This window comes from Euwallacea fornicatus, chromosome 2 (assembly GCF_040115645.1).
Source record: "Euwallacea fornicatus isolate EFF26 chromosome 2, ASM4011564v1, whole genome shotgun sequence".
Classification (NCBI taxonomy): Eukaryota; Metazoa; Arthropoda; class Insecta; order Coleoptera; family Curculionidae; genus Euwallacea; species Euwallacea fornicatus.
The window spans coordinates 1124932-1138763 of NC_089542.1; the positions used below are offsets into that span (position 1 = coordinate 1124932).

General features: G+C 34.8%; 2 protein-coding genes across 2 annotated transcripts; one reads left to right on the plus strand and one right to left on the minus strand.

Annotated features, from left to right (window-relative positions):
* Nucleotides 1-91: 91 nt before the first annotated feature.
* LOC136348748 (alpha-N-acetylgalactosaminidase-like) lies at nt 92-4383 on the minus strand. Its single transcript, XM_066299883.1, has 10 exons — nt 3022-4383; nt 2440-2609; nt 2213-2387; nt 1988-2162; nt 1793-1878; nt 1530-1691; nt 1181-1378; nt 705-869; nt 574-652; nt 92-157 (listed from the first exon to the last, which is right to left on the minus strand). Exons 2-10 carry the CDS (start codon nt 2598-2600, stop codon nt 126-128), a joined length of 1233 nt encoding a protein of 410 aa, XP_066155980.1. The 5' UTR covers nt 2601-2609; nt 3022-4383; the 3' UTR covers nt 92-125.
* Nucleotides 4384-4509: 126 nt separating this feature from the next.
* On the plus strand, nt 4510-13832 carry LOC136348727 (ankyrin repeat and LEM domain-containing protein 1-like). The gene is made up of 7 exons (XM_066299834.1): nt 4510-4896; nt 6889-7050; nt 7959-8200; nt 10987-11315; nt 11471-11958; nt 12207-12430; nt 12773-13832. Exons 1-7 carry the CDS (start codon nt 4817-4819, stop codon nt 13399-13401), a joined length of 2154 nt encoding a protein of 717 aa, XP_066155931.1. The 5' UTR covers nt 4510-4816; the 3' UTR covers nt 13402-13832.

A 13832-nucleotide genomic window follows, 5' to 3' on the forward strand; every position in this document is an offset into this window, starting at 1 on the left:
TTTCTACGGGACACGTTAAACATTTGAATTCAAGTATATCAAATTCAAAATGTAAGATGAAGAGGAATTTTCATCAATAAAACAAAAGTACTTTGTGTAGGTAATTAAAAATTTATTATTTGTATTTATAAAGGCGTCACCAATAGAAATGCAGTACCTGCAATTAATAGGAAAAAAAATTGTATAAATATCCATAATCGATCAGTAAAAGTATCGCGATGATGTCATCCTGTCCTTTGTAGACACGTCATCAGTTTTTTTCATATTGTAAAAATGAAAAAACAACGTTTTGAAAGTCTAATTTAAATTAAGGCGAATAAGGTGAATAAAACGATCTTGTGGAATCAATTATTGATTGCTGGTTAAGATTTGTTAGATTTCGGGCCAAATTCAGATAGTATAATACATTCGACTGGAATAAAACTATGATCAATTTAGATGCTAGTGAGTCGTGTTGTCACGTTGTTGCTCTACGGCAATATGATAGTTTTCTGCTTTATATTTGATAAATATTTTTTATTACCATTCAATAGAGGCTCAAATCCAAACCTTAACCAGTTATAGTATAATTACCTGAAGGAGGAATTCGTAAAGTTATATTTTCATCTCTTAAATAATCTCGGTTTAATTCACTTGTTTCATCAAACACGTCCTAAAAGATTTCTTTAAAAGTGCTTTTAACTAATCATTATTTGAATACCTACAATAACATTATATATCTCAGGTGTCTCCAGCACAATACTACCAATCGTAACGTTAAAAGGGTACTTAAAACCGTCAGTTCGATTGTTAAAAACAGCTATGGCGACACCCAAAGCATCTGTCGTTTTTTTTTCCAATTTTTTGTACCATAATATGATATTGTCTTTCTGGAAATGAAGAATTTTAACATTCTTTAAATATTATTTCTTATAATACACCAATGAACTGTATAAAGAACTTGATATTTGACTGATTCTGGTAAGAAGTTAGGTATTATACTAAAAGCATTATAAAATGAAAATCTAGCCAAAAAATTATAATAAGGAAGTGAAAGCAATTATATTCAAAAGTGTCCTTCCACAAAAAAAGCCGCAACTTTCTGCTGATAGCGCTGCTTTTAGTGTTTCAAGGCCCTCATACTATTTGTTTTTTCAACACACATTGTACTTATAAAACATAACAAAGTATTAATCATTACCTTATAGATCACAAACCCGGGATATCCAAAAGCATCCTGATTAATGCTTATGGCATTTTTGTTCAAAAGGATATCCTTAAATTCCTGTTGAATGGTATCTAAATCTACTGACATAATCAATGGAGCAGCCAGTATTGACCAAATGGTCATTTGACTTTTGCTCTGTTCCAAACTTAGCCCGAAGTTCCCTATAACAAGCTGCAAAAATTTCTATGAATGAATTAAATAGTGATGGATATGATGATTTTGATTAGATAGCTCTTGATGTGATAGCAATACTTATAGGACTATTATTCAGTGGTCTATTTATGAAGTTAAAAATTTGTATACCTATACATTATGAACTTACCATATCAGGGTCATTCCAGTGACCAGGACCAACAAATGGTCTTAGACTACTTTGATAATGTATGAACCAAGTAGCAATGTCTCTTACATCCTCCCATTGATCGTTGATGTCGCCATAATTTCGCCATAAGTTGCAATATTCGACTGCCAGAGAATAATTTGCCTTAAACAGGATTATGAAATTTTCAGTGAAGAGTCTTTCTTAAAAAATTTCATATAGCTTATATATATACTATTATTACGGTAATTAAAATCCAAAATTACCTCAAGGCCTTGGTATGCAGGAAAACTGCATGAAAACACTATTGGCCGCCCTGTAGCGTTTAAGTATTGGGACATCTGCACGTAACCTGGAACAATTATCAATACAATATTAAATTATTTCAAATTTTAGTTTTATATGCTGTACGACAGGAAATATTCACTTTGTTCTCTAATGTGCAAAAATATACCAATTACCTTCGTCCATGGTTTCTGTCTCGCTATAACAACCATCCAACTTTAGGTAATCTACACCCCATTCGGCAAAAGTCTGGGCATCGACCTCCAAATATCCGAGACTTCCCGGATAACCAGCACAAGTGTAATTTCCATAATCAGCGTAAATTCCAAACTTTAAACCTAAGTCATGAACCTAAAGAATTTACTTTTGACCTTCTTAATATGAGAAAAGGCAAATCATACATAGTCAGCTAATGCTGCAATTCCGCTAGGAAATCTTTTGCGATCTGCCTGCAACCGGCCATTTTCATCCCTAGTCTTCTCCGCCCAACAATCGTCAATTATAATGTACTCATACCCAGCTGAGAGATATCCATCTTTTACCAGTCTGTCTGCAGTTCGTTTAAACAGGGCCTCGCTGGAACTCAATTTTCGGCATTCCGTCCCTCCAAAATCATCACTAAACTTACCTAATGCACTCATTTGGATATGTTTCGCAATCAACCAAACATCTAAATCGCTCCCAACTCATCCATCCCATAGGAGGGGTCAGGGCTAAACCATTGTCAAGGCTATCTGAGCGGAATATGTAGTATGTCAGGAGCAATATAGGAATAATCCAAATTTTCATGGCTAAAAGCTGCTTGGCAAAAAGTTTATAAGTGTAAAGAATGGAAAAATATATAACAATAGGTATAATATGGATGGAAGTTTTGCATTTATATCTGGATTGATACAAAAACCCCAATAAATTAAACTATCTACACACTTGTTAAACTGGGTTAATGCTAAGTTATTTTAATTTAACTATTTGTACTTGATATTGGCAAAATAGGAACTGTGAAAAGAGGGCTACAAATGCCATTTTTATATTAACCAAGTTTATAACTAGGTTAATACAGAATTTTCAAAAAAAAGTTTTACTTGATATGATAAATACTTAAATGTTTCGCATAGATCAATTTTAACATTCATCTAGACATTAATGATAAAAAAGTGTTTGTTGTTTTTCTATACATCTGTACAAAGCTACAAATAAAGCAATTGATTACCTATATTTAACAATATCTGTAAGTAAATCTGCTGTACAAATCACTAAAATCACTATCATTAAGCTAAACGATGGATTTGATTTTATAAATCAAATCAAAAGCATAAAAGGTGAAATCAGACAAATTATCAACTAACACTCGAATGTGATTGTGATCAGTAAAATTGCCCAAGTATAAAGTGCAGGTCTTATCACTCTTGTAAAATATTAGGTACATGCATGGATAGTTATATATCGGGCTTGACAATTAATTGTGAATTTATGGATTTTTATGAAGTGCTAATCAAGTTATCTTAAAATTTCTTAAAGATTTGATGGGACACCTCTTATAAGTAGATAAATACATTTTTGACACTATGAGTGTCTGGTTGTGACATCTTCCACTATACATATATGCAGTTTATTACAGCCTACATACATAGATAGACTCCTGAATTGTTTGCCTTAATCTACAGAGTGATACTTTTTTTGGAGTCGACATTTGAAAAATATTTAATGTAAAACAATACATCCAGCTACTATTGCATACAGTCCTCTAGATTCCAATTAATCTCTAGTTTCCCAGGAAAGAGGTTCTCTAATATAGTTGCTATTATAAAACACTGCCCATTTGTTTTACTTAAATATGGATTTTTAGGTAGAGATAGGACAGTCATCAACAATGTTGGAAAATATTATTTATGCGATATTACGGCCGCTTTATTATGGCATCACTTTACTAGGAAACCGTAGTTTAAAAAGGAAGTTACATAGGTGGTACATACCTGTAAGGCTGCTTTGTACCGGGAGATCCTGGGGGAAATTCGGGGTTTTTAAAGCAAATAGTTCGGACATGAAAAAATACGATTTTTCCTGCATTTTCACCACAATTTTAATTACGGATTTTTTCCTACTATACCACAAACTATTTATTTGAAATCATTAATAGAACATAAACATTCAACATTCATAATAAACATTAATAAACATAACAAAGAATAAGTAGGGTTATGGGTCTTAAGGTTAGCAATTTATAATTCTTAAGCAGTGAAGTGGCAACGTTGGATGGAGTGGAGAATAAATTGATTGAATTAAGAAATTTACATCTCAAATTCGTTGTTTTTAATAAAATAGTTCTTTAAGTATCAACTTTAGTTAAGTAGCAAATCAAATTCTGCAATTTTCACTGGTCTGAAGTAATTTTCCTCATTTAATCGCATTGTTGCTGTTCCAGTCGTATTGTTTACAGGTGTTTCAAAACTTTTGCTCTGTTATTCAATTTTCTGAGCCATTCATGAGGAATATTTCACACATACTAAAATAAACTAAAATGTGTCATATCTTGTGAATTGTAGGTTGCTATATCCCTCGTGTGTAATTCATTCATGTGAATTATGCGTGTTGCCATGTTGAATTTCTTGGCATATATAATCAGTCGCGCGTGCCAAAAGCCAAGTAGGAGGGAGAAAAACTCCAAAGTTTGTTTACAATTCATTCACTTAATTCATCTTCATTCATTTTATTCATTTGTATATTAACATTTATCATTTTACGTGTTCCCTCCAACTTGTACGGTTGAGGCCGGCTCTTTCACTGAGTAAAAAATTTCTTATAAATTCCAATGGTAACGATCTCATAGCACACAGTACCAGTGCGTGTGTTTCTATCAGCATCGACCAACGTAATCCAGCGTTTCAATAGGGCGCATTTCATTCATAAACCGAAAGTGTTTGATCTAATAAAAAGTCAAGTTAAGAGCTTTTTTTTAATTAGTTTTTGATTGAGAGCTCTTTGCTACTTAGACGAATTATGTGATAATGTTATATCGTGGCAAGAACAAAAAGGAATTTTATTTGGCATCTCTCCTGTATGATTCTATCGAATACAAGCATATAGAGTAAGTAGTAGGCGCAGTCAGGCAGGAGGTAGTTTGGTTTTTGATTATTTCACCTAGGAGTGACCACTGGTGAATTAAGTGCATTGGAGAGTTTGTTCCAGCAGGGGTTGAAAATCAATTTTGGATTATCAGATGTGTTGGCAGGGTATCCCGACTGGAACTGCTCTTATTTCTTACAATCCAGAATTAGTTTACCTGTTAGAACAGATTTTATTTTTATTTAAATGCAAAATAGGAAGTTATGGAAATTTAGGATCATTGACACTTTTTCATATCTTCCAATCTTAAAAATTTGCTAAAAAGGAACAGAGATATGTAGAAACACTCCATAACATAACCTTTGGTCTCCACCCACCAATGGTTAAATTATATATAGGCCAGCAAAAAAATTTCTTTATTTTTGTGTCTGATTTAATAGCTATTTTTTCTCTTATCATCAAAAGAATTTACCTATGTCTTCATCCCAGTAATTGTAGATGAATTTTTCAATTTATATGACCCTGAAAATAAGAGCTTTTAAGATTTGGGGGAAACACAATTGCCAATTTTCGTATTTTATTACATAATTACTTAACTCCTGCAGATTCTTGGAATACAATATTCTTCACCTGATAAGGACTCTAAAGGGCCATTACACACTTAGGGAAAACGTCCCCTAAGCTCAAGAGAGATTTATATACATTCCTAATTCAATACACCCTTTCCTACAGTTAAACTTTTTAATGATTTGTTTAGGTTTATGAACTCAAATATAGCCCATACATTTTCCATACAATTTGTTTTATTTTTATATATAATAAAGATAGAAACATCGGGTGAAAAAATAGAAACGTCGAAACAATCTGGGCACTTGTGAAATTGTGGATATCAGTGACAACTATCTTGAAGTTAAAGTTAACAGTACATTCCATGAGGATATGGTTTTTGAAAAAAAATACGAGTTTAGCAGCGACCTGTCTTAGATGCTTAGAAATGGTCTATAAATAATATAAATACCTACTTTCGTAAGGGAAATGCCTTAGTATGTATGGCTTGTAAGTGATTGTTAGATAATCGAGTAGTCAAAACATCTCCACAATCTCAACGTATCTTTTCAAATTCTGGGAACTTTGCCAAGAAGATATTTTTCTTGGAATTGAAGCAATTGCCTAACGCTTTGCTTTAAATTAATTATTTCTATGGGAATTATCTTATTGGTACAGTTACTAAATTACATGTGTATTAAAAATGTACTCAAATTAATCCCAAGTTATAGCAATAATAGACTTTGCTTTTTGGGACATTTATTTAAAATTGTTTATGAACATGAAGGGTGGATTAATAGTAGCAGATGTTGGACCTAGTTACACGAGTTTGTCTTTGCTGTATTTTAGTTAAAACAATGATCGTATTCATGAATTACTAACGTGTGGACAGGTGCAAACAGAAATTATGAGTTGTTTTTATCCTTAAGATAAGTCGCACAATTTACATCCTTCAAATGATTTCTATCTCTACGCATTCTTTTTATTTTGAGGGTAAAATAATGATAATTCCTTATTGTTAGTAAGAACATCTTATAGATTACTACAATAAAGTCATGGTTAGTCAACGTGATAAGAAGTTACTATAAATGAATAAGAATTGTTGTAACCTTATCAGAAAGTGAGTAAGTTATTTTTAGGTTTTTTGATAATTTTGAACTCAAGAAATCGTACCAATATTGAAATGTTCTCTCACATCTTGTGTCACTCTTAAATATTCTCCAAATGTTGAGTCAGCTTAGTGGCTCGAGGGTGAGATCTCAAGGGGAATTTGTAATTCACTTCAGAATATTTCACGGCGATCCTACACCTACGGGGTGCTTAAGTGATACAAATGACATTCAATTACTGGACTGGCCTTTGATTTAACAGGATTTATTACTTAAAATAGAAAGCTTATGATTAATCTTTAAAATTGCAATATTAAAAGAATTGTTTTTCTTAGGATCGTTTCGTTTTTTTTTTGCAGATCCGTTCTATCCCTTTTAACGGAAAAGGGAGCAGACCCGAATTTGGTGTTGCCCAAAAAGGGAATTTCACCATTCCATTTGGTGATTGGTTGCGACTCCTACGAATTCGCTCGGGACGTCATAAACGTTATTTTGCAAAATGGTGGAAACCCCAATGTGAGGTGAGTAAGTTGATTTGCGGTTTCCGCACATTCAAAACGTTGAAACTTTTTGTCGGTATATTTGAGAAAATTTATTATGGCTCTTGTTAAAATGCGAATATATATATATATATATTTTTTAAACAATTACATCAACGCAAATTAGCAGTGAATTCGACGCTTCATCAACATTTGTGCGTACTTGATTATCAGCGATTTTTTCGGACCCGACATGACTCGTTTGATGAAAAAAAGGGAGAAACAATTATCAATTGTGTTAGCAATAAATGTATGCTATAAACTTGATTACACAATGGCCAATGTTGTTTATTTGTTTTATAATAATCTTAATTGGTTTGTTTAACGGAGAACCAGCTAAATCCGGATGGTAATTCGAACTTTGCTAGAAAGAAAAGAATGTCACTGCACTAATAAATTAATTGTTGCTTTAACGTTTAACTTGGGAGAGTGTCAATTTTCCAGTCGCTGTCCTGTTATTTTTCGATGATAGTTATATTTAGCTCTATGTCCGTAATCGTCTTGACAACGGTGCTGATTACAAGAAAAATAAATTGTTGTTTTTGCAATATTGTCTTCCTAAATTGTTGCGTTATCAACACACTCGAGAATTATTATTAAATGCAGGCGCCGAGATCAGATGATTTACAGAAATACACGCTATGTCTGCTCTCTGTGACGTTAAAACTTATAGTAAACAACTTTATGGAGTAATATTAATATCAATTATTGAACGTACGGAGTGATGAATCAAACATCGTTAAATACGGTGTGGCAGCTATGAGGCTGACAACTGGCCGGAAAGAAGGAAAATAATAACAATAATTACCACGATTATATTTCGGCATCGAACAGGATTAGGGACGGCTCCATTAGCTGATAAGATAACAATTAGTGTTTCCCTCCTATAGGTCAGACGACGGTTTAACTCCAGTCCACATCGCTGCGGCATGGGGACGCTCAGAATTTTTGGAACTGCTCCTGAAGAACGGCGGTGACCCAGAAGTTGGAGACGTCACTCGCAAGACCCCTTTTCATTATGCAGCTGAAGAGGGCTTCGCTGACTGTCTCAACCTGCTTAAGGCCTATTTACCCACCAAAAGGGATCTCATTAGGAGAGAGGAAGACAACAGTAATTGCTGTTTAGTTTTAGGTAAGTCCATGCGACGTGCGGGAGGTGCCGCGGCCCAGCCGAAATGGCAGACAAATGATTTTTATTAGTTTTTTAACACCGAGAGTGAAGGTCGGAGGTTAAGCAGCTTATCGCCGTCTCTTTGGACGTAAAGATAAAATTGCTGCGAAAAACTGTATTGGTCCCAAACGCTACAAGTCGGTTTTTATTCGCTAATAATAATATTGGTAATTAGGAAGCGATAAAGCTGTGGACAATATTATTCCCTAGATAGAAACGAAACGACACATTTTTAGGTAAATATTTGCGTAGTTAATTCTAATCACTTGTAACTAGAACTTTCGTTCTATACAGCGGAAGACGTCAAGAGCATTTTATAATGGGTGCAACGCAATGCGCATCTACAAACTAATGCATAAAAATTAGGACGGGCAGTTAAACCCTCAAATTTCGTAATTTTCACTGGTTCAGAGGATTTAAAAAAAAAACAATTTTCTATGTTGTGTGAAACAAATTTGGGACATTAAATTAATTTCGCCATAAGCTACATATCAATGAAAATTAGGAAGAACTGAGGTTCAAATTCGATTAGAATTAGACAATTAGATGGACATGTTTTATAAACATGAATCTTATTTGTGTGTGGTAGTAATTGCCAATGTTAATGCGTGCGGTGTCAGATGTTATCTCTGTCAAAATTATTCTAGTTTTATCAGTCAATGATAATAAGGCGCCGGTTTGTCAAGACCTAGCCAAAATCAGCATTAATGATGTATGTATTCAATAGTCGATAACGTCCATTAGCTTGAAGGAATGCTATTTTTCTGTTTTCTGGACATAATTTCGTTCCCGCTTTGCCGATATATCAAAATTTGTGTAGTGGTCCAGTGGTAACTACTGGACCTATGTTAATACACTCACAGACTCAATCGAGCACGTACATCGTGATTTTCTTTTTAAGGCGCAGGATAAGATTCTAACTGCTTTGCTAGAATTTCCTCTAGGAAACTTGGCAAAAGTACGAGACCAAGCCGTAACTTTACAGCCTCACGGCAGTAGTTGTTAAAAGTTCATTTATTTTTGTAAAATTAACGTGCCCTTACAACCACCTCCCCCCACCTTCCCACTACTATCCGCAAGCCGAGATAAAGTTCAACGGCATTTTTTGTTGCGTTTAAAATAACGCGTTTCTCGCCATTCCTTTAAGTTTAAAACGGTTTATTTGAATAACAATAAACAAAGCTAAGTGCTGAAAATGGAATTTTAAAAATTAGTCCTTTGAACTGACCTTCATTTGCAGCCAAGCGGTACCCCCCAAATGACTGCTTCTCGGGTACCTCGCAAGCTCTTATGACTAATTAACAAACTAGCATAAAACTTACCGTTTCTTTCTTACTACGGTTCAAATCTAACTTTCATAGCTGCAATTCTAACAAAACAGAGCCTAACATGGGATTAAATATTTAACATGTAAAATCCTACGTTGCTTGTTAAAAAAAGCAGTGCAGATAAATACTCTGTTTATCAACAAGTGTGACTAAAGGCTACGTCACATCCGAAATATTGTACTGGAAATAGGATGATGTAACGCATAACAAAATCAAATCATTACCGGGAGACTTCGATGCTTAGCGTAGTTTCATGATGCAATTTTATAGTACTCATTGACTGAGGCCACATGCGTGCGATAGAGCGTGACTTGATATGAGTTCGATTAAAAGGGCTCGTGTAGATAACAGAATTAACAGCTAACCTGATACCTGATCATTGACAATTTATAAGGCTTGATTACGCATAGGCAAAGATGGTTGGCAAGGTTTTATTATAACCGCTTATGACATTTTAGTATTTTTATACAATTAGATAATGAGGACTGCCAGATATCAGAAATATCCCTCTGTCTCCCATTTACGAATCATATCATTAAACATTTCGACTTAGCAGAACTGTTAATTTATGTCAAGCTTATGTTTAAGTATAGTTACCATCCTGAAAAATATCGACAGACTAGGTCTCAAAGATTCTTCAAATAAATATTAAAAATACAATATTTTAATTGGATGCAATTAATGCCTATCGGTGGAATTTTTTTTTGATATTCTATTAATAACTGCTAATCAGTGCGAACAAAACACTTTAATAAAACCATTTGAAAATAATCATTTAAGTTTCTTAGGCACGTTTTGCAATTCTTCATGTTTCAGGGTTATTTACGACAAAAGTATACAACCACTCTTAGACACAAAGCAATTAATTTCCTCATGATACCACATAACGACGGTCGTGTCAATTGCTTCCAATTTCCTGAAATCCAAATAAGCACATTCAACAACGTGGTCCCTACAATGAATGAAAAAATAACAAAAACATAATCAATAAAATAAAGTCCACAAAGATTCAATAAAGCCTAGCCCACATCTTCATCGCGCATATATCTTTAATTCATGATCCCCACGTTCTCGTGCACAAAGGCTAATCTGACATAATTCAACTGCAATGAACTCGATTATTTTATTAATAGTCTTCATAGCTTGTTTAACCTCATCACCCGAACAATAATTATTCAAGTGTTGAACGTGATTTTTTCCTCGTCGTTTTTATTAATACTCATTTATTGATAAATGAGTATTTACGGATCGACGATATTATTCCAGATAGTTCCTCATTAGCTTCAGGCCGAAAGTTAATAAGATGCGGATTTGTGAACGCTCGAGAAGCCGATCCTTACGTCAATGAGCAAAGATCATTTGTTTGCCTAGGTCATCCTGTTTTATTATTCTTTCTTTAACTGCTTTTTTCCTACTCAGATAAAATTATTGTAAACACCGGTGCTCTGATCGGCGAATATCGTGTCGCCGAAGATGATCCTGGCTCACGCAGTATTAACACAGATCACAACTCCCAACATCACCTGAATTTACTTCCACACACCAACACTACGGAGTACATCATCAACTGGGTCTCCGGCCAGCAGGGCCAAAATATCACCACGAACAGCGACCGCAGCATTGCTGAGAGCATCGCTGATTGCCTAGGGAATCAGTCAAGCTTCGAGTGTTCTGACGAGTCTTTAGCTGAATCAGATGACGAAAGGGAAATAAAGCGATTTGATCCTAAGCTTATCACCTTTAGAAAGGTAGGATGTAGCTTGGTTAAAGTAAAATCAGGTTGATGAATGCGGAAGAATGCAAGACTTTACCAATTAAATTAAGCAAAAATAATTTATCAATAATATTCCCATGATATACTTAAACTAGTTTCTTACTCGTTTTATATTGTGTTCTGTAATAGGTCTATAGGAAGAAGCGCAGGAAGATCGATAGCCCTAAGAATAAACCGCTGTGTCTTGATGCGTCGAACAGTATCTCCAAATCTCTCCTCAACGAGACCTTCTACAGCGACGCTCGGGATTTTAGCAGCCTTCAAGAATACTCCAGAGAAAGCGGAGTCGTAACTATTCCGAATTGTTCCATAAGTACTCTATCGGAAAAGTGCATTCCGAATATATCTCGGAAACATGATAAAAGCAGCGACTATTTTACGTGTTCCCACATCAGTATTAACTCTTTGGAGAAAAACATTTTCGAACTGACCGACGATCTTACCAGTTTGAGTGTGAATGTGCAGAATAACAATGTCGCGAAGACGGATGAGAACTCTGATGATGGGGCGAGTGCCGAAACGGAGTGTAGTTTTGTCAGCGTTTCGGAGGTATACAAGTACACCGATGTTGAGGAGGGGGTAGTTTTGTACGAGAGAAGGTTCCTGAAAAGCTCTAGGTGAGTACTTTTGTGTAAAAGAGAAGATAAGCCTTCAGCGAAATTAAATAAAATTACAATTTGCGTTAGAAATGACATTATCCGGCTGATTATTATATTATATTTGATAAAATAACAAGTTAACTAGTTTTCGATTTTTCAGTTCTTGCTGCGCAATATTCCGCGTAACATTTCTCTTAAAATATATCAGTTTGAACTAGTTTTTCACATATTGATATGATTACGTTTAATTATTGTTTAATCTACAGTGGATATGCTAAGAGTGTCAAGTCTTCGAACGTGTCTTCTCTCTCATCGTTGCCCCCCTCTTTTGAGTATGATGACAACAATTTAAGACGGGAATTGACTAAGCTGGGGTTTAATCCGGGGCCTATAACCGATACAACCAAGAGTCTTTATCTAAAGAAGTTGCATCATCTTAAGAAACATCCGGAGACCGCAAAGACTTATTCTACTAAGGCAAACAAAAAAGGTAAAGATTTTTCTTCAATTAACATGGCAGTTACCCTGTCAATTTTACGTTCGTGAAAATTCGCGCAACAAACGCTTGGAAGCGATAATTTCGAATGTGGCTTAGCTCTGGTGATGAAAAAGTTAATTGCGAAACACTATTATTGTGATACTGACATTTTTTTACAGTGCAAGTCGCTTTTTTCACACAGTGGTCACTTTTTTGACGTTATTTTATTTCATGTTTGAGACCAATTACTTAATATGAAGAAATTCTGAATTCGTTCCTCCAGTACTCTTTCGCGAAACATCTCCCATCATGTGTAGAAGTTGCCTATAGTTAATGCAGTTTATATTTTTTTAGTATATTCGGTGGAACTGGAAAAATGCCTCAGAAATCTGGACTGGTGCAACGAACTACTGTTTAAAAACCTTGAAACGCAGCTAGAGCAACAATTCAGCTCTCCCGACCCCACTATTAAATGGAGAGAGGGCATAACCAAATCGTCATTCACTTATCTCCTTTTAGATCCTCGATTAACGAAGAACTTGCCAAATCGCGCAGAAACTTTGTCCCCCTTAGAAATATGGAAAATTTTTTTGTCCTCCATATTTTACGTGGGAAAAGGAAAGCGCTCGAGGCCGTATCAACATCTGTACGACGCCGTCGGCCTCTGGAAAAATCAGGAAACGACCAATAGCAATCAGAAGCTACAGAAGATTTTGGACATTTGGGCGAGTGATAGCGGTGTGATTTGTTTGCACGTGTTTATGAACATCATACCCGTCGAGGCGTATACGAGAGAGGCCGCAATGATCAGTGCGATAACTTTATCGAATTTGACGAACATTAAAGGGGGCGAGTTTTACGGAATTACAGCGACATGGCCCCAAAGGCAGAAAAAGATGTTGGGGGTTTATTTGTTGCATAAGGCAATGATGATATTCTTGCACGAAGGCGAGAGACAGTTATATCCTATGGATATAGATTAACTAAATAGCATCGGATCTCATGAGTAATTTTGTTTTAGGTTAAGTTTAGAAAGAAAGTAAATTTATTTAACTATTAATTTCATGGCGTGAAGACATAGGGAGATGCCTCATTGCCCTAGTCGTTTTTGAGACTAGGTTTACAGACTTAAATTTTTAAATGCATCTAATTCTGTCTAATAGGCGGATTAATTTTTGAGAAATACTAATTTTCTTTTTTTATTTGACCTGGCTTAATGTACATATAGTTGTACGTGATATACGTATAGTTCGTAGTACACCGAGCCATGTTGTTATCGCTGAGAGACTATATATTTCATGTAAAGACGAAGATAGATATATTTTACGTTATTTTTATTAGAGAATAGATTTAATTAAAAGTGTAATTTTGGTTTTTATGGAATTGCTAGGCAAATATACTATTCATCCCTCTA

Excerpts from the sequence above, each read along its gene's own strand:
- LOC136348748 (XM_066299883.1), bottom strand. The coding sequence starts at position 2,600 with ATGAAAATTTGGATTATTCCTATATTGCTCCTGACATACTACATATTC. Across the intron at positions 1,879-1,987 it reads GACAGAAACCATGGACGAAG|GTTACGTGCAGATGTCCCAA; the intron begins GTAATTGGTATA and ends TAATTGTTCCAG. Across the intron at positions 653-704 it reads CTGAGATATATAATGTTATT|GACGTGTTTGATGAAACAAG; the intron begins GTAGGTATTCAA and ends GAAATCTTTTAG.
- LOC136348727 (XM_066299834.1), top strand. The coding sequence starts at position 4,817 with ATGTTATATCGTGGCAAGAACAAAAAGGAATTTTATTTGGCATCTCTC. Across the intron at positions 4,897-6,888 it reads ATCGAATACAAGCATATAGA|ATCCGTTCTATCCCTTTTAA; the intron begins GTAAGTAGTAGG and ends TTTTTTTTGCAG. Across the intron at positions 8,201-10,986 it reads TAATTGCTGTTTAGTTTTAG|ATAAAATTATTGTAAACACC; the intron begins GTAAGTCCATGC and ends TTTCCTACTCAG.